This window comes from Diospyros lotus, chromosome 13 (genome assembly GCF_014633365.1).
Source record: "Diospyros lotus cultivar Yz01 chromosome 13, ASM1463336v1, whole genome shotgun sequence".
Classification (NCBI taxonomy): domain Eukaryota; kingdom Viridiplantae; phylum Streptophyta; class Magnoliopsida; order Ericales; family Ebenaceae; genus Diospyros; species Diospyros lotus.
The window spans coordinates 22,133,810-22,154,238 of NC_068350.1; the positions used below are offsets into that span (position 1 = coordinate 22,133,810).

General features: G+C 40.0%; 1 protein-coding gene across 25 annotated transcripts in view; it reads left to right on the plus strand.

The window, feature by feature from the left end:
* LOC127788477 (uncharacterized) overlaps positions 1-20,429 on the plus strand; it is a 184,083-nt gene that overhangs the window by 19,652 nt on the left and 144,002 nt on the right. For 6 of the 25 annotated variants that reach the window (XR_008020403.1, XR_008020406.1, XR_008020407.1 and 3 more), the window contains exons 6-7: positions 8,540-12,037; positions 12,179-12,416. The exons of 8 other annotated variants lie outside the window; for them this stretch is intronic. Coding sequence is in view for 5 of the 17 variants with exons in the window: in XM_052316803.1 (XP_052172763.1) it covers positions 5,698-5,725 (28 nt within the window). In the remaining 12 variants the exon portion in view is untranslated. Of the gene's footprint in view, positions 1-4,393; positions 4,506-5,625; positions 5,726-8,539; positions 12,038-12,178; positions 12,417-20,429 lie in introns of those variants that run through there. 11 more of the 25 variants (XM_052316791.1, XM_052316792.1, XM_052316793.1 and 8 more) reach the window with 6 other exon arrangements.

Below are 20,429 nucleotides of genomic sequence, written 5' to 3' on the forward strand. Positions count from 1 at the left end.
TGGGAGATGGCTGCAAAATTAGTTGCTGTCAATGTAAGGTGCCAGCAAGCAGAAGGTGGTCGCGACTCTCTGCATAAGCAGTTGCAACAGTAATGTTGTGAACAACTGTGGCCGCCGCGTTGTGCAGAAGAAACAGTTGCGGCAGTGCTTTCCAGTGGCTGCGACGTGCGGCTGCGCTGTGCTGTGCAACAACAGTGACTGAAACTGGTCAAGGTAGAGAAGTCGCGAGCAATCGGCAGTGGCTGAAGCGAACACAACGGACCCAATCGGAGTGGGTGTCACCGTTCGGAAGCGAACGCTGGTCACGGTAGAGAGGCCGCGAGCAATCGGCAGTGGCTGAAGTGAACACAGCCGACCCAATCGAACACCGCTTGCTGCCCAACGGAAGCTTGCACTCGCAGGCGGTAGAAAGAATCCTGGCGGTTGACGATGGAGGACGCGACACAGAAGATGACCTTGGGTCAATCTTGGGTGGCCGCGACCAGCAGATTTAGGCTTGGCGAAGGCTGGGAATTGCCGAATCCGGGCATCAGCAACCAATCGAGAGGCCAATAGAGGAGGCGTAGATGGTTGCGCGAAGAGCCTCACACGGAGTGGATGGCTGGGATTTAATCCAGCTCTGATACCATCTTAGAAATAACCAAAGACAATTTGTCTTCATTGATTGAAATGAGCAAGAACATCATCCTCTTTTAAGGAGAGGATTATGAACAAAAAAAGGAAGGAAATAATCTAAATATTGACAGCATCCTAAACTACATCCTTGACTTACTATATTTACATATTATTTACATAAAACTCAGATCCTAGAATATTCTAGGATCAAGGACAAATCTCTCTTGATTTTAGCATATTTCCAGCATTAATGGACTTACGTTTCTCTTCCAATCGACTCCCAAAACAATGTCACATCCTCCTAACTCTAATACCCTCAACTTAGCCACAAACTCTGCCCCTTGCATCTACCACTTGAAATTGAGGCACTTGCAATAGGTGTACATCCTATTTCCATTTTCCATCATCACCGATAGATGGTTCGTTTTTGTCAATTCACACTTGAGAACTGCATCAGTTGCTTTATTCAAAAAGCTATGAGTGTTGCTGCTGTCAATCAGCATCGTCAGCCTTCTTTTTCTTACATGCCCCTTCACTTTAATGATTTTTCCTGTTGGTCCTCCCTTAATTGCATGGAAAGAAATCTCACCTCCTTCATCCTCTTGTGTCTCCTCTATATTCTTCTCAACTACTTCCTTTTCCATTCTTTCCTCTTCTTCCTCACCCTCTTCATTAGATCCTTCCATTTTTAGCAATTGCCTCCTACATTGATGCCCTGGGCAGTACTTCTCTCCACATTTAAAGCATAGGCGCAGTTGTCTCCTCTACTCCATGGTTTGATTCTTGTTTGCCCCTTGACTTGTGGCAGTCCTAGCCCCACCTTGGCCTGCACTCTAGGCTACAACCTTGAAATTACCCCCAAATTGAGGACTTTGACTCATGTGTTGGGCTTTATCCACACCTTATTCTTCTTGAATATTGCCTCCAATGTCAATTCTTGCAGTCGGGCTTTCTTCGCTACTTGTTTCACTAATGTTGGCATCATCATCTTCACCATCGGTCACAACTCATCCTTCGATCCACTAATAAAACTCGACAAGAAATAGGGTTCGGTTAAGCTTGGTTGTGCCACCCATAGCCTGCAACTCTTCAAATTTCATTTGGTAATCTACAACCAACCACTCTTGTCGTAGTTTGTTAAATTCTTCAACCACGTTCGCCATATTCCTCTCTCTAGACCGATCACACAATTATTTTGAGAAGTCAGGCCAATTCACTGCCCCCCACCCTTGGCTTGCCTCCAACCTTGATACCATGCGTCAACCATGATGAGAATCATGGAGGGCCGACTAACAATGATGCAATCGGACTAGTCAACCCCGTTAACCGTGTCGAAATTGGATGAATATTGTTTTTTCCAAGCAGAAACGAGCCACTAAGCAAAACTCATGGGCTTTCCCTTGAGCCCACTAGTTTTTTTGCCCAAATTCCATCGTTTTGCGTGCTAAATTGACACTCTAATTATGCTGGCAGAAATTTGTTATTTTCCCAAGATTGATTTGACAAGATTTGAGCACATAAAAGGAATGGCTGGTTGATTGAATGTTTGATTAATTGACAAGATTTGGGCGCTTAATTCCTTTTTGATTGTAATGAGTGTTGTTGCATCTCTAACACCTGATTTTAGTTCTTTGTATTTTGCTATTAGTTGAATTGTAGTTGTCACCGTATTTTATGGTCGAGCTCCAATATTTTGCTTGTGAACTTTTTACTTCGGAGGTTACATGGCTGTTATTTAATGTTGCCATGAATTCAAGTTTGTTCAGCCTAGAGCTGTCACTAAATTTCATTATTTCTACTCCAATTTGAACATTTTAGTTGTCTTTTCCTATCTTACAAACTGCCGTTACGTTCTCCGAAGTACTGCTGATGTTATTTCGTTTTCTCTAGGCTTGTTTTATCATAGACAATAAATAATTGTACAAGAGGGAAAGTTTGTCTTTGTTCATTAGTACCGTACACTACAGTTCCTAGTCTTGTTCCCTTCAATTCTAGTTTGACCTAGCCTCCAGCTTTTACTAGTTATGTCTACTCCACTTCATACATTTTTTCTATCTTTTCCCGTCGTGTACTGCCAATAAGTTATGTGAAGTACTGCGTACTTATGTCCTCATTTGTGCTAGGTTTGTTTTATGGTTGACAATAACTAGACAAGAAGGAAGGTGTCTTTCTACTTTCTGGTGGTTGTATATATCTTTTTGTTCAGTGGTGTTCTAACAGACAACAAGGGAATAATTTCCTCTGGGTTTGAACGCATTGCAATTCTCTATTCTTATTGCCTTGAATTCTAATTTGATTTAGCTTGGCCTTTCTGCTAGTTTATTTACTGCACTTTGTTGTTTTATCCTTTATTATGAACATCCAGTATGTTCTTTGAAGTACTCCTTATGCCTTTTAATTTTTCTTGGATTTTTTTATGGCAGACAATCATCCGGGACAAAAGCCTTTTTAGTGCTTGTATATCTCTTTCTTTTGGTGGTGTTGTGGAAGTGGAGAGATTGAACCAGAATGGAGTCACATACACTGGTTTTCAGCACATCACAGTTTTCTAGTCTTGTTGCCTTGAATTCTAGTTTGATTCAGCCTAGGTCTTCTGCTAGTTCATCATTTCTACTTCTCTTGTTACATTTGGGCTATCTTTTCTTGTCTGATGAACTACTAGTATTTTCATTTGCTTTTGGTTTGTTTTACAAGAGAGAATAATTGGACAGAGCGGGAAAGGGTTTTGTTGGTTGCATATCTCTACTTATTCAGTGATGTTCTGGAAGCAGATGGAAGGAACAAGAGGGAGTTGTTCCACTATTTTCCAGCAAATTGCAGTTCTTCAGTTTTGTTACCTTGAATTCTAGTTTAGCTGAGCGTAAGGCTTGTGCTGGTTCATTGTCGGAACTCTGTACATTTTGGAAAGCTTTTTCTCTCTTGTGAATTGCTTGTATGTTATCTAAGGTACCATGTCTGCTTTATGCTGGAAATGGTTGGGCAAATTGGAAGGTGCCTTTCAAGTGGTGTTTTGGAGATGGTTGGAATGGATAATAAGGGAGTCATTTCTTCTTTCCAGTTCTCTAGTCTTGTTGCTGATTCTAGTTTGACTTAGCCCAGAGCTTCTCCTAGTTCAATATCTTTACTACTTGATACAGGCTGGCTGTTCTATCCTATCTTATGAATTGCTAGTATGTTGTCCAATTATTGATTACTCTAAACAAACCGAGAACAACTGAAGAAACATAAGGGGTACTTCACATGGAAGTCATTTTTGCTGGACAAGAAGAAAGGTGTCTTTTTAGTGGTCATATCTCTATTTGTTGAGATGTGTTCTGGAAGTGAATGGAGCTGCCAACATGGAAGTCATTTATGCTGGATTTTAGCACGTCCCTGCTCTCTATCCTTGTTGCCTTGAATTCATGTTTTTCATATCCCGGTGCTTCTGTTAGTTACTTATTTCTACATTTCATACGTTTTGGTTGTTCGTGCTGCTTATGTCTTTTCATTTGTTATAGGTTTGTTTTTAAAGGAGATAATAATGGAACATGAGTTTTTAGTGGTTTTTTCTCTCTTTGTTGAGTGGGGTTTTGGATGTGGCATACAGATTGCAACAGTCATTTCTACTTATTTTCAGCACGGCGCAGTCCTTTAGTCTTGTTGCCTCGAATTCTAGGTTGACAAGGCCTAGAGCTTGCCCATGTTTAATATTTGGACTCCACTTCATTCATTCTAGCTTTGTTTTCCTGCCTAATGAATTGCTGGTATGTTCTTTGATGTGTCTTTTCGTCTATTCTAGTTTGTTTTGTAGGAAATGATAATTGGACAAAGATGATGGTGTCTTTTCGTGTTTGTATTTCTCTATGGAAGTTGATAGCATGGAATGGACAACAGGGGAGATATTTATATTGGTATGTTCTGCACATTGAAGTTCACTAGTCTTATATGTTCTTTTTATACATTTTGGTTGTCTTTTCCCATCTTACAAGCTGCCGATATGTTCGGATTTTTTTGTGTTGATTTTTTTTGAGATTTTTTTTTATGTTAGATTATTAGACAAGGACTCTTTGTTTGGTAACAACAATTGGACTCATTTGTTGAAGACTATAACTGGACAAGAAGGAAATAGTATTTTTAGCAATTGCATTATCTTTTTGTTCAATTGTGTTCTCGAAGTGGATGAACGTATAAGAGGGTCATTGTACTTGCCAATCAAAGTCCTGTAGTGTAGTCTCATGTCTACTCTGTTTTAAGCTTTTGGCTGTATTGTTGTTAAGAGTATTGCTTCTATGTTGTTTTTTTTTGTTTCTAGGTTGGTTTTATAGCAATCAATAAACATAAAAGGAGGAAGGTGCTTAACTGTGGTTGGGGGAGTTACTTAAGCTGGTTTTAGAGTATTGCAGTTTTCTTGTCTTTTTGCCTTGAATAAGAGTTTGACTTTGCCTAGACCTTCCATTAATTTTTCAACTCTTCTCCGATTTGTACATTTAGGCCATCTTTCATGTCTTCTGAACTTGCTTATGTCTTTGCTTTTGTCTTAGATTTGTTTTGTTGCCCATAAGGATCAGACAAGAAGAAGGTGTATTTTTGGTCGTTGCACATCTCTATTTGTTATTTTTCAACTCTTCTACTCCACTTCATACGTTTTGGTTGTCTGCTCTTGTCTAATGAACTGCTAATATGTGCCCCGAAGTGTTGCTTATGTCTTTTAATTTGTTATAGGTTTGTTTTTAAAGGAGAGAATAATGGAATAGGAATAAAAGTGTCTTTTTAGTGGTCATTTCTCTCTCTTTGCTGAGTGGGGTTTTGGATGTGGCATACGGACTGCAACGGAGTCTTTTCTACTTGTTTTCAGCATGTTGCAGTCCTTTAGTATTGTTGCCTCAAATTCTAGTTTGACTTAGCCTAGAGCTTGCCCATGTTTAATATTTGGACTCCACTTCATTCATCCTAGCCTTGTTGTCCTGCCTATTAAATTGTTGCCAGTATGTTCTCTGATGTGTCTTTTCGTCTATTCTATTTGTTTTATAGGAAAAAATAATTGGACAAAGAGGACGGTGTCTTTTCGTGGTTGTATTTCTCTATGGAAGTTGATCAAAGGAAATGGACAACAAGGGAGATATTTATATTGGTATGTTCTGCACATTGAAGTTCACTTGTCTTGTATGTCCTTTTTGTACACTTTGTTTGTCTTTTCCCATTTTACAAGCGGCCAATATGCTCGGATTTATTTGTGTTCATTTTTTTGTCAAATAATTAGACAAGGGCTCTTTGTTTGGTGACAATAATTGGACAATAAGGTGTGTTTTAAGTGCTTGTTCATCTCTCCCTTTTCAATAAATGATCTGGAAGTGGAAGGGAAAGGAAAACACCAGAGTCGATTACACTGTTTTCATTAGAGTTCTCTACTCTTGTAGCTTTCCTAGATCTTCTAGTTCATACATTTGTCTTTCATTCATTGTCTTGCTAATTGCCATTATGTTATCTAGAGTACTCCATATGTCTTTTTATTAGTTATTGTTTATTTTACAGCAGAGAAGAATCTAAAAAATATATCATTTTGGAATTGCATGGAATGGACAAGAGGGGAGTTCTTTAGTATTGTTCTTTTAATTCTAGTTTGACTAAGACAAGTGTTTTCACTAGTGCAATATTCCAACTACACTCTATTATAGTTTGGCTGTCTTCTCCGTCTCTGAAGTGCTCTTAATATTTTCCCAATTGTTCTAGGTTTGTGCTATAGCAAACACCAGTGGATGTGGATGGAACATGCAACAATGGTTGTCATTCGCACTTGTTTTCCTGCACACTCTAGTCTTGTTGCCTCAGAATAAGAAGTAGAGTGAGCCTAGAGCTTCAGCAAGTTAAATATTTTCTACTTTTAAGACATTTTGGTTTTGTTTTCCTGTCTTATGAGTTTCAGGAGGCCTACTGATGTATTTGTCATGTCTTTTCATTTGTTGAAGACTTTAGCCGGACAAGAATGAAATGGTATTTATAGCAATTGCATTATCTTTTTGTTCAATTGTGTTCTCGAAGTGGATGAACGGATAAGAGGGTCATTGTACTTGCCAATCAAAGTCCTGCAGTGTCATGTCTATTCTGTTTTAAGATTTTGGCTGTATTGTTGCTAAGAGTACTGCTTCTATGTTTTTTTATTTTTTCTAGGTTGGTTTTATAGCAATCAATAAACAAAAAAGGAGGAAGGTGTTTAACTGTGGTTGGGGGAGTTACTTAAACTGGTTTTTAGAGCATTTGTAGTTCTCTTGTCTTTTTGCCTTAAATTCTTGTTTGAGTAGCCTAGATCTTCCATTAATTTTTCAACTCTTCCCCACTTTGTACATTTAGGCCATCTTTCCTGTCTTATAAACCTGCTTATGTCTTTGATTTTGTTCTAGATTTGTTTTATTGCCCACAAAGATCAGATAAGAAGGAAGGTGTATTTTTGGTCATCGTACATCTCTATTTGTTCAGTGGTATGGAATAGGATTGAAATTGTCAAGAAGGGCGTCACTGCCTCTCTTTTTTGGCCATTGCAGTTCTCTAGTCCTGTTGCTTTGAATTCTAGTTTCCCTTGCCTTTGAGCTTACTCTTACTCATTACCTGCACTCCATTTTATATGTTTGGTTTTCTTTTCCTGTCTTATGAACTGACAGTTTGTCTTCTGAAGTATTGCTTCTGTGTTTTCATTTGTTCTAGCTTTGTTTTATGGCAGGCAATAATCGAACAAGAGGGAAGGCGTAATTTCTGTTATTGCTGGTTTTCCTAGTTTTTGTTGTTGTTGCCCAGAATTTCAGTTATGCCTTTTCATTTAAAGTACTCGTTATAGCTTTTCATTTGTTCTAGGTTTGTTTTGCAGGCAATAATTGGACAAGAAAGAAGAAGGTGTCCATTTTGCAGTTGCATATCTCTCTCTGGTTTTCTGCACATCACAATTTTAGCTGTCTTTTTCTATCATATTGGTTTCTAGTATTTTCGTTGAAGTACTTTTTTGTGTTGTTTTGTTCTAGATCTGATTTATAGCATACAATAATCAGGAAGGATGGGAGGTGTCTTTTGTATATCTGTTTTTGTTTTGAGGTGTTTCGGAACTGGATGGATTACAAAAACAATGGAGTTATTTAAATAACTCCATTGTTTGAGGTTTGTTTTAAAGCAGGCTAAAAAAGTAAGCCCTTTCTGCTCATAGGAGTTCTCTAGTATCATGCCTACTCCATTTTGTTCATTTTGGCCATCTTTTCTTGATTTATGGACTTCTAGTGAGTTCTGTATTATTGCTTCTGTGTTTGGTTTTGTTCTAGGTTTGTTTTATGAGAGACAATAATAAGGGAATAAAGACAATGTCTTCATATTGGTGGTGCATCGGTCTTTGTTTAGTGTTGTTCTATAAGTGGATGGAATGGAGAAGAAGGGTTCAATTTTGACTTGTTTTCTGCAAGTTGCAGTTCTCTTATTACACTGAATTACAGTGTTCTCTTGCCTGTATCCTGCACCAGTTAATTGTTGTTATTAGTTGTTTGTTTCTATATGATGAACTGCTTGGTTGTTTTCTAAGTATTGCTTCTATTCTTTCATATGATTTTGGTTTCTTTTGTGGCAGGCAATAATCGGACAAGAAAGAAGGTGATAACTCTCTTAGTTGAGTCTTTTTCTCGAAGTGGGTGAACGTACTTCAAGGGAGTCACTTATGCTGGTTTGAATCTCATTGCAGTTCCCTAGTCTTTGAGTCTTGTTCTCAAAACGGGTGAACGGAGTTGAAGAGAGTCACTTATGCTGGTTTTCATCTCATTGCAGTTCCCTAGTCTTTGATCTGTTATGCTCCATTTTATACATTTTGACTATCTTTCATATCTTAAACGGACTTGCATTATGTTCATTGAAGTGCTGCTTTTTTATGTTTTCTAGGATTGTCCTCTTGCAGATAATAATAAGACAAAGGAAAGAGGTCTCTTGTATTGGTTGTATAGTGGTGTTCTGGAAGTGGATGGGACACATAAGGGAGTTAATTTATAGTGGTTTGCAGCACATTGTTGTTCTTTCTTGTTGCCATGAATTCCTATTTGACCGTGCTTTTAGTAATTCTACTCCACTTTGTATGTTTAGGCTGTCTTTCCTATTCTATGAACATTTAATGTCTTTTCTTTTGTTCTAGTATTGAATATTTAGTAGGCAATAATGTCTTTTCTGATCCTCTTACTACTTCTCTCTTTTCGTTTGTTCTAGCTTTGTTTTATAGCAGGCAATAATCTGCCAAGAAGGAAAGTGTAATTTCTATTATTAATGTTGCTTTCGCAGTTTTCAGTCTTGTTTCCTTGAATTCTAGTTATGTCTATTCATTTGAAGTACTCGCTATACCTTTTCATTTGTTTTAGGTTTGTTTTATAGGCAATAATGGGACAAGAAGAAAGGTAGTGTCCATTTAGTAGTTGCATATCTCTCTTTGGTTTTCTCCACAGCACGATTCTTTTGTCCTACATGATCTATATCTTATACATTTTAGCTGTTGTTTCCTATCATATGGCTTATAGTGTTTTCCTTGAAGTATTTTTTTGTCTTGTTTTGTTCTAGATTCAATTTAAGGAGACAATGATCTGTTAAGAGAGTAGAAGTCTTTTGTGTATCTGTTCGTGTTCTGAGGTTGAGGTGTATTGGAACTGTACAGATTACAGAACAATTGAGTTATTTATACGGACCATGCTATTGGTACTTCTTGGGCTACACATTGCATTATAAATGACAAAAATACCTCTCACGCCTCACCGCCTTGTGCTACCTCACCGCCTTGGGTGAGGGGCATTTTAGTCACGTGCCTCATCGCCTCACTTCACTGCTTTGTGTGTGGGGTGCATTAGATATTTTAGCTACATTATGTAGCCGAAGTTGTTGCCCATGATGTACCAATAGCATTTTCCTATTTATACTAGTCTTAAGGACAGTGCAGTTATGTAGTTTTGTTGACTTGAATGCCAGTTTGTTTCGCATTGATCTTTCAATTGCATGTTAGGAGTTCAGATTTTGTTGGAGTATTAGAATTGACTCGTAATCTAATCCAACAACATGTCTTGGTTTCGATTGAATGTGCATGCTGCTGATCAAGTTCAGGTTTCCCCGATGTTCTTAATATAGAATTGAAGCAATTCTTTAAGGCACCTTCATGCATAGAGATGAGAGCAAGACTTGCATTATGTTTGTTGAAGTACTACTTTTTTGTTTTGTTCTAAGATTGTCCACTTGCAGATGGTAATAAGACAAAAGAAGAAGGTTTCTTGTACTGGTTGTATAGTGGTGTTCTGGAAGTGGATGAGACGAACAAGGGAGTTAATTTAATACTGGTTTCCAACACATTGTTGTTCATTTTTCTTGCCATGAATTCCTGTTTGAACTTAGTTTACATCTTCACCTCTTTTACTAATTCTACTCCACTTTGTATGTTTAGGCTGTCTTTCCTATTCTATGAACATTTAATGTCTTTTCTTTTGTTCTATGGTTGTTTTTTATTTTTTTGGCTTGCAGTAAGTGGACAAAATGGGAAGGTGCATTTTTATTTGGGGTTCCATCTTTCTTTGTTCAGTACCTTTCTGGAAGTGGATGGGTCAAGAAGAGTGTCATTTGCACTTGTTTTCTGCAAGTTGCATTTCTATTGTCCAGTTACATGGAAGGTGCATTTTTATTTGTGGTGGTTCTTTCTGTGTTCAACAGTCTTCTGGACGTGGATGTGACTGGAAAGGTGTCATGTCCACTTGTTTTCTGCAAGTTGCATTTCACTTACCTGGATCCCTATCTTTACTCTATTTTTATATGTTTTTGTTAACCATTTCTCTTTGTTGACTGCAAGGTGGTTTTCTTACTTACTGCTTCTGTCTTTTCATTTGTTCTATGTTGCATTATAGCAATCAATAATCGGGCAAGGAGAATGGTGTCCTTTGGCGACTGTATATCTCTCTGTGTTGAGTGTTGTTATGGAAGTAGATGGAATGGACAACACGGAGTCACTTATGCTTGTTTTGAGTTCATTTCTTTAATCTTAGATCTACTCCATTCTATACGTTTTGCTCAAGTATTCCTATATGTTAGAACTGCCAGGTGGTTTTCTAAGGTATTGCTTATGTTTTTTAATTTCTTCTATGTTTGCTTTATAGAAGGTAATAATTTTATGACGACCGTGCCCCTTTTGTCGAGTGTTGTTCTGGACGTGTATGGAACAAACTACAAGGATGTCACTTATGCTGGTTTTCAGCTCATCACAGTTCTACAGTCTTGAATTCCGGTTTGACTTAGACTGGATCTGCTGCTCCTTTATTATTTCTACTCTAGCTTGGATCTTCTCCTGGTTACATTATCTTCACTCTTTTTTATTTGTGTTTCCTGACAAATTCAGATGATGTTATCTGAAGTAGTGCTTCCATCTTTCCATTCGTTTGAGGTTTGCTTAACAGGCAATAGTTGGACACAAATGATGGAGTCATTTTAGTAGGTTTCTATATCCCTATTTGTTGAGTGTTGTTCTCCTCATTTCTGTTGATGAATGCTGGTTTTCTGCTCACTTCTCATTCTGGAAGCGGATGGAATGGACAACATATGCTGGTTTTCTACTCATTTCTGTTCTCTAATGTTCGTTGAAGTATTGCTTCTTTGTTTTGTTCTATTTTCCTTGTCCTGGATCATGCTTGTTCATATTATTCCATTTTATACATTTTGGTTGTCTTACTCCCATATGGTGAACTGCAAGGTTGTTTTTTGAAGTACTACTTGTGTCTTTTCATTTGTTCTAGGTTCATTTTATAGAAGGCAATAATCAGACAGAGACTGTGTTTGTTTAGATGATGTATGTCTCTCATTGTTGTGTTGTTCTGGAAGTGGATCAAATGAGAAGGGAGTTACATATGTTAGTTTTTGTCTCATCATAGTTCTCTAATCATACCTACTCAATTTTATACATTTTGGCTGTCTTTTCCTATCATATGGACTTCAAGTATGTTCGTTGATGTATGGCAGACAATAATAAGATAAGAAGGAAGGTGTCTGTCTTTATATTGGTTGTATATCTCTCTTTGTTTTGCGTGGGTGTTATTTATGTTGGTTTTCAGCGCATTGCACTTAAGCCATCTTTCCTGTCTTTTGAACAACTTGTGTCTTTTCTTGTTCAAATTTTATATGTTTTTGCTTCCAAAAATTGGACAAGAAGGAAGGTGCATTTTTAGTGGCTATACACCACTCTTTGTTTAGTGGTGTTCTTTGAGTGGATGGAACAGACAAGATAGGTGTCATCTCCACTTGATATCCTGTTCCTCGCTGTCTATTACTTGTTCTCTCCTTTTTATTCGTTCTTTGTTGTCTTTTCTTGTTTAATGTATTCACAATTTGTTTTCTGTGCTTACTGGTCTTTTCTTTTCATTTGTTTGAGGCTTGGTTTATGGCTGCCAATAGTTGGACAGGATGGAAGGTGCTGTTTTGTCTCTCTCTCTCTCTCTGGTCAACTGGGGAATCACTTATCTTTGTTACCAGCTTATTTCTGTTCTCTAGTGTTATATCTACTACATTTCTGTTCGTTGAAGTATTGCTTTTGCGTTTTGTTTTGTTACAGGTTTGTTTTATAGCATCTCTCTTTGTTGAGTGGTGTTCTGGAGGTGGATGGAATGGATAACAAGGGAGTCACTTATTCTTATTTTCAGCTTATTTTTGTTCTCTAGTGTTATGTCTATTGCATTTTTTATGCTTTGCCTATCTTTTCCAATCTTACTAGTTTCTAGTATGTCAGTTTTACTCTTTGTTCAGCAGTGCTCTAGAAGTGGACAGAACGCACAAAGGAGTTATTTATTCTGGTTTGTAGCACGTTGCAGTTTTCCTATCTTGTTGCCTTTAGTTTTGCTGTTCTATGACTTTTGAGTTCTAGTTTTCCTCTCGCTTGGATCTTACACTAGTTCATTATTTGCACTCCAATTTGTTATCTGTTTTATTAAGAAATAATTTGCTATTAGTTGCTGCCCAATATCATGGCATAACATTTAAGTATAAATATATGTACACATTAACATTCACCTTGTTATTAAAACTAGCACCATGTTTACTGTCACCTTTAAGTTATTTAAAAATCCACTTAATAGCAGCCCAATGCTCCTTTTTCGGATTAGCCATGAACCTACTTGCAATACTCCTAGCATGTGCTAAATTCGACCTAGTACACACCATGTCAGCTCCTGAGGATCTGACTTAGAATTCTTTCGTCCAGTGGACTATTCGAAGGAGAAGGAATGAAGATAGGGGGAGAAATTAGGGAGAGAGAGAGAGAGAATGAGAATGAGAGAGAGAATGTCAGAATTCTATTAGAATATTTCATATCCATTCGTGGCAAGGATCAGCTGAACATATAGCTAGATTCCTTGCCCATGTGCGGTTAACCGCTTACAGCTAAGGGAATGTACAACCTGCCTAAGCAGCAACAAACATGTACCCCTCTTACAGCATACTCTACTGCCTATACGCTAATAGCTATTCCTCCCTTCTTATTACATTTAATTACTCTATCTCCCTCTCTTTGCTATGTGGATCATGACAATTACCCCCTCTTCAAAGTTTTCTTGTCCTTAAGAAATGTGGAGGCTGGCTACTCTCGAAAATTGCCGAATCATGTCCGGAAGGTATTCCCATGTGTTGCTATCCGAGTGGAGATGAGACCACTTGACGAGTACTTGAGGAATTGGGGCCCCGTGCTTATAGATCACCCTCCTATCTAGCACAGCTACCTGTTCTTTAATACTGTCATTGGCAAAGGTCGGGTAGGGTAGGACTTGTTGGTTGAGTCCCTACCGATTTTTTAAGGAGTGTCACATGGAATACTGGGTGGATGTTGGAGCCTTCTGGTAGTTGCAACCGGTATGCTACATTTCCCACCTTTGCAGTGATGGGAAATGGGTTGTAGTATCTTGGATTCAACTTGGAGTTGGGATTTTGCAATAATGCCCTTAGGTGACCTGGTTTAAGCAAATACACCCATTCTCCCACCTGAAATTCTCTTTCACTCCTCCTCCTATCTGCAAATTGCTTCATCCGGTTCTGAGAAGTAGCTAATTCCCTTTTTAACACCTGTAAAGCTTGCTGCCTTTGTTGGAGATAAACATCCAAAGTTGCCACTGTGGAAGAGTCTCTCAAGGATGGTAGTAGTGGTGGTTTATAGCCATATAGTGCTTCGAAAGGAGACCATTTTATAGAGCTGTGGTGGCTAGAGTTGTACCACCATTGGGCCATGGGAAGCCACTTGTGCCAAGTTCCTGGTTGTAGGAAGCAAGAACACCTTAGATACATCTCCAAACACCGATTTACCCTTTCAGTTTGGCCATCGGATTCAACGTGGTAAGCAGTTGACATATGTAGCTTAACTCCCAGCAGCCCCATCAGCTCCTTCCACAGCAAACTCGTGAAGATCTTGTCGCGATCAGATACTATGGCCCTTGGTGCGCCGTGTAGCTTGATTACCTGGTCCAAGAACACCTTTGCTACCTCTTGAGCAGTGTAGGGGTGAACTAACCCAATGAAATGGCCATATTTGGTGAACCGGTCTACTATCACCATGATGCAGTCTTTTCCTTCAGATTTGGGGAGCCCTTCAACAAAATCCATTGAGATACTCTCCCGTGGTCCCTCAGGTATGTTCAAAGGCTGCAGTAGCCCCGGTTTGGCTATATTCTCGGATTTGCATCTCCTGCAAGTATCACAACTTAGTACAAAATCCTTGACATACCTTTTCATTCCTGGCCACTGGAATAATTGTTTGACCTTGTGATAGGTGTTTTCAATTCCCGAGTGTCCCCTTATGGGGGAGGCATGTAATGCCTCTATTATTTTCTTCCTTAACTCCTCATCCTCTCCCATCACCAGTTTCCCTTGGTACCTGATTACTCCATTGCTCAAAGTGTAACCTGGTCTTAAGGATGGACTTACTACCAGCTGTTGAAGAAGTTCCTTGGTTCTTCTAGTCTTTTCGTAACTGTCAACTACCTCTTGGCACCAATCAGGAATGAGGGTGGTGATTGCAGCTAGACTTCCTTCCTCAAAGCACCTAGATAGCACTTCTGCTGCTAGGTTTTCCTTCCCCTTCCCTTTCCTATATTGGATAACATAATCCAATCCCATTAGCTTTGTCATCCCCTTCCTTTGCAGCTGGGTGTGCAGCTTTTGTTGTAGCAAAAATTTCAGACTTTTATGGTCTATTCTAATCACAAATCTCCCTCCCTCCAGGTAATGTCGCCATTTCTCCACTGCCAATAATATCGCCAGTAGCTCTTTCTCATAGATACTTAGCCCAAGATGCCTAGGAGCTAGAACTTGGCTTAGGAATGCTATCGGCCTTCCTTCCTGAACCAGCACTGCCCCAATTCCCTTAGCGCTCGCATCCATTTCTAGAACAAACGTCTTGCTAAAATTTGGCAGGCCTAAAGTAGGTAGCTGACTCATAGCTTGCTTAAGCTCTCTGAAAGCTTCTTCCGCCTTGGAATCCCACTGAAATCCGTCATTTTTTAACAGATTGGTGAGCGGCCGACTGATTACACTGTAATCCTTTACAAACCGTCGGTAGTAGTCGGTTAAACCCAAAAATCCCCTCAGCCCCTTGACATTCTGAGGCTTAGGCCAAGCAACCATAGCTGCCACCTTGCTAGGGTCGGTACTCATATAATATGCCCAAGATATTCCACCTGCTTTTGTGCAAAAGCACACTTCGACTCTTTAACATACAATTTATTGAATCTAAGGATCTCAATTGTAGTTTTAAGGTGGGTTAAGTGCTGGGTAAAAGTGGGGCTGTAGATCCAAATGTCATCAAAGAAAACCAATATGAATTTGCGTAAATAAGGTTAAAAAATCTGGTTCATTAAGGCTTGGAAGGTTGCAGGAGCATTGGTGAGGCCAAATGGCATTACTATGAATTCATAATGCCCTTGGTGGGTTTTGAAAGCTGTTTTAGGGAGGTCTTCCGGCCTCATTCTAATTTGATGATAGTCGGATCTTAAGTCGAGTTTGATGAAAACAGAAGCATTTTATAATTCATCAAGCAAATTTTCCACAATAAGTATGGGAAACTTGTCCTTGATGGTCATGGCATTGAGCTGGCGATGATCGATACAAAACCGCCATGAACCATCCTTCTTTTTGACAAGTAATACAAGAGATGCAAATGGGCTATGGCTTGGTTGTATGATAGATCTTTGTAACATATCCTTGATGAGTTTTTCTATTTCAGTTTTCTGTCTAGGTGGGTAGTAGTAAGACCTTAGGTTAACAGGCTTAGCATTTGGGTTTAAGTTAATGGCGTGGTCAAGTGATCTTTTGGATGGCAAAGCAGTTGGCTCAGAGAAAAGGTCCCTAAATTCAATTAAGAGCATGTTAAGAGAGTCAAGTTTTTGTACCTTCCAAGGTTCATGTGAGCTGTTGTTCACAGCCATTGTCAACTCCTCGTCCTGCACTCCTTGTTCTTGTGTGAATTCTATGGCATGTATAGAGAAAAGCTGGGCTACTTGGGAAAGTTTGTTTTTAAACATCCTTTGCAGTCTCTTTCCGGAAATCATCTTACACACCCCTGACTCTTGACTGCCTGTTAGGATCTTTTTCTTTCCATCCTTCTCAAAAGTTACCTCCATTTTATTGAAATCGAAACTGATAGGGCTAACCCCCTTCATCCAATCTACACCAAGCACCACATCACAACCCCCCAGCTTCAATAGCCTCAAGTTTGCCACAAATTCTTCACCATTCATTTCCCAGCAAAACCCCACACAGGAGGACTGACTCACAACCTTATTTCCATTAGCTATTGTTACTGATAGAGGGTGTGAGCTGGAGATCTCATCCTCTAACTTTCGAGACATAGTTTCATCCAAGAAGCTGTGGGTGCTCCCACTGTCTATAAGTACCATGAACGAAGCATTGCGGGCTCTCTCCCCTTTGTCTTCTTCATCCGCTTCTGGAGTCCCTTCTACTTCTTCTTCTTCATCCTCCTCTGTTTCTAATATTAACAATTGCCTTTTACACTTATGCCCCAAAAAATATTTATCTCTGTACTTGTAACAGAGTCTTGCCTAACGCCTTTGCTCCATCAATCTTCCCCTATTAGCAGGATTGGAAACTGTTGAAGGCAAAGCCAGGACCCCTTTGCCTCCTTGTCCCGTATCCCTTCCAGTGGCTCTGTTTCCTGCCTGCCATCCTCCGGTGATTACCCCCTTAACTTGGTTCCTTTTTTTTTTTCATCAGTGCTTTCTTCCATCATCTCCGGTTCTAATTCAAATTCCGACACCCCAGCATACGGAGCTCCATCCTTATCCCAGGAAGGATTGGTTCCGTTCTATCCCTGGGAGGAAACTCCATTGAAAGTCTCACTGGGTGTTGAGATGCGAACATTCTTATGAATTGTTGCATCTTCTCCATCAGTTGCCCCCTCAACAGAGCACTCTGCTCCCGATTTTCTTATCGCCACCTCTCCATTGCTTGGGTAATTCGATTATCCACCCCCGCTCCTACTGAGGATTCGAGTGTACCCATTTTGGTCTGCATGTTTGCCATGGATGTCGCCACTTGCTGTAGTTGGTTTTCCATTTGTTTCATCCTCGTTCCATTTGCCATGGCGAGGATAACTACAGCTCCGAACATTTCCCAAGTCGTGCTCTGATACCAAAATGTCAGCTCCCGAGGATCTGACTTAGAATTCCTTCGTCCAGTGGACTGTTCGAAGGAGAAGGAATGAAGATAGGGGGAGAAATTAGGGAGGAAGAGAGAACACACACACACGCACACAGAGAGAGAGAGAGAGAGAGAGAGAGAGAGAGAGAGAGAATGTCAGAATTCTGTTAGAATATTTCATACCCATCCGTGGCAAGGATCAGCTGAATATATAGCTGGATTCCTTGCCCATGTGCGATTAACCGCTTACAGCTAAGGTAATGTACAACTTGCCTAAGCAACAACAAACATGTACCCCCCTTACAGCATACTCTACTGCCTATACGGTAATAGCTTTTCCTCCCTTCTTATTACATTTAATTACTCTATCTCCCCCTCCTTGCTACGTGGATCATGACACACCATACAATAAATGAGGCTACCCACAGCACAAGTAGGGAATCTTGTTCATTTCTCTCATGCTCTCTTCATCACTAGGAGATCGGTTGTGGGATAGCTTAAAATGTTGTGTAAAGGGAACATTTACCTCCTTTGCATCATACATTTGAAATCTTCTAATTAATTTCTCTAGGTATGCCTTTTTGGGATACCTGGATTAACCTCTCCTATTTATTCCTTACTATTTCAATCCCTAAAATCTTCCTAGCCTCTCCTAACTCCATCTCAAAAGTTGATTTTAATTGCAGCTTCAACCTTTGAATTTCCTCATCTTGTATTTACTCTCTTTTGTAGGCTCCATTATGTAAGTCATCATTAAATTCAGGTTCTTCATTAGTACTAGTAGTAAATTTGCTATTACAATTTAATTTTTGTAATAAATCTTGGACACTTGATTCCATTTGTAACTTTGTGGTTGTTTGCATTGATGTTACAAATATCAGTCTGACTCACATGCCTACTGTTGAGGCCTGGTAGTAGTAAACCAACTCTCTATGAGGCAAAGCATGCTGACCAAATTGTATCAAGTTTCTAATATGCAGGGTTAATTCTAGCTCTCTGGTTTGGCCATGTTGATCGTTGACAAGTCTTTGGACTAAGACTTGAATTTCCGGAACATATAAGAGAATTGAGGAAGAGAGAAAGGGAGGGATAGAGAGAAAGAATTTGGAGGGAGAATTGAGAGAGGAAATTGGAGGAAAAGAATTCAATATTATTTTCCTTGAATTAATTCTTGTCCTCAAGCGTCTAGGCCTTTATAAGCCATCCCTCTAGTGGTTACAGCCATCTCGTGAGGCTAGAATGGTCATTACAACATAACCGAATTAGTTAGCTACTGCCTACTTGTAAAATTTTTTGAAAATTACAAAATTGACCCTTAGGTTGTGACACTCCCTTACCCTTTAACAGTATTCTTGTCCTCAAGAATTCTTCAAAGTAGGCTGGTAGCTCTTGGAAACTTCTTCAACAGCTCGGGGAGATATTCCTAGGTGGTATGGTCGGGCTGGAGGTGCGACCGTTGGACCAGAACTTGGATGAGGGGCACTGCTCCTTGGTGCACCACTTGCCTATCTAGGATAGCCCTGGGTTCTAGGTGCTCCTCCAATTCATCTTCGATCTCTGGTAGCTGTGGGCTGGTGGATGCCCCCTATTTGATGGATCTCTTAAGCAGAGAAGGATGGAACATGAGGTGCACATGTATCTTGTCGGGCAGCCTTAGTTTGTAAGACACCTTTCTTACCTTGGCTTCGATGACATAGGGCCCGAAATACTTGGGGTTGAGGTCGGATATAGGTGTGGACGTGAAAGGCTATTGCAGGAACCTCTTCACCTTAAGAAGACAACCCGTCTCCTACTCCAAAATTCCCGTCACTCCTTTTGTTTGCTGCCTGTTTCATTCTATTCTGGGCATTAGTTAGCTCCCTCTTAAGGATAAAGAGCATTTCTCTCATCTGTTGTAAGTAGTGTTCTACTGCCACCATGTTAGATGAACTGCTCGCTATAGCTGGTAAGAGGGGGGGGGCTTGTACCCGAACACTGGCTCAAGGGGCTTCTCTTGATTGCATTATGGAAACAGGAGTTATGCCACCATTGGGCCAGTGGTAATCACTTGTTCCAACTCATTGGTTTAGCGAAACACATGCACCTCAAATAAGTCTCTAGGCATTGATTTACCCTCTCCATTTGGCCAGCGGATTGAGGGTGGTAGGCGGTTGATAGGTGGAAACCTACTCCCAACTTCTTAAATAGCTCATGCCAAAAGCTGCTGGTGAAAATCTTATCTCTATTGGACACAATTGTTTTAGGGACCCCATGCAGCTTGATCACTGAATCTAGGAACACCCTGTCCGCTTCCTGTGCTGAGAAGGGGTGCGTCAGGTAAGTGTCTAAATTTTGTCAACTTATCAACAACTACCAATATCACATTCTTACTTCGAACTTGGGTAGGCCCTCCACAAAATCCACGGATATACCTTCCCATGCTTGCTACGACACTTATAGGGGTTGCAGTAGGCCAGGGTATGGCACGTGCTCGTGTTTGCACCTTCGGCATGTTTCATAGGTTAACATAAAATCCACTACATCTTTTTTTTTTTTTTTTTTGCCTCGGCCAAAAAAACAGTTTCCTGATCTTGTGACCGAATCCCTGAGTGGCCTCCTAGGGGCGAGCAGTATAGGGACTTCAAAATCTTCTCCTTCAACTTCTTGTCATCTCCTATCCCCCAACGCCCCTGAAACTTGATGTGACCATTTGATAGTGAGTGCTTGAACTGCCAATTTGGGTAGAAGGGATTGCACCCAATCTGTATGTTCATAACTCTACTCCACCTCTTTCATCCACTCCGGAACTACTATAGTAATCCCATGGCATTTGCCCCAATCTTCTCTGTCTTCCCTTCGGGACAGGGCATCTGCAACTACATTCTTCCTACCCTTGTGGTAGAGGATGGCGTAGTCTAGACCCATTAGTTTAGACACCCCCTTTCCTTTGTAATTGGGACTGCAGCCTTTGTTGGGACAAGAACCTTAGGCTCTCACAATCTGTCTTGATTATAAACGGATTGCCTTTTAGGTAATGTCTCCATTTATCCACTGCCTTCAACACGGCTAGTAGCTCTTTGTTATATACATTCCAACCCAAGTGCTTAGGCCCTAAAGCTTGGCTGATGTAAGCGATAAGCCTCCCTCCTTGCATTAATACCCCACCAATCCCTTTTTCACACGCGTCT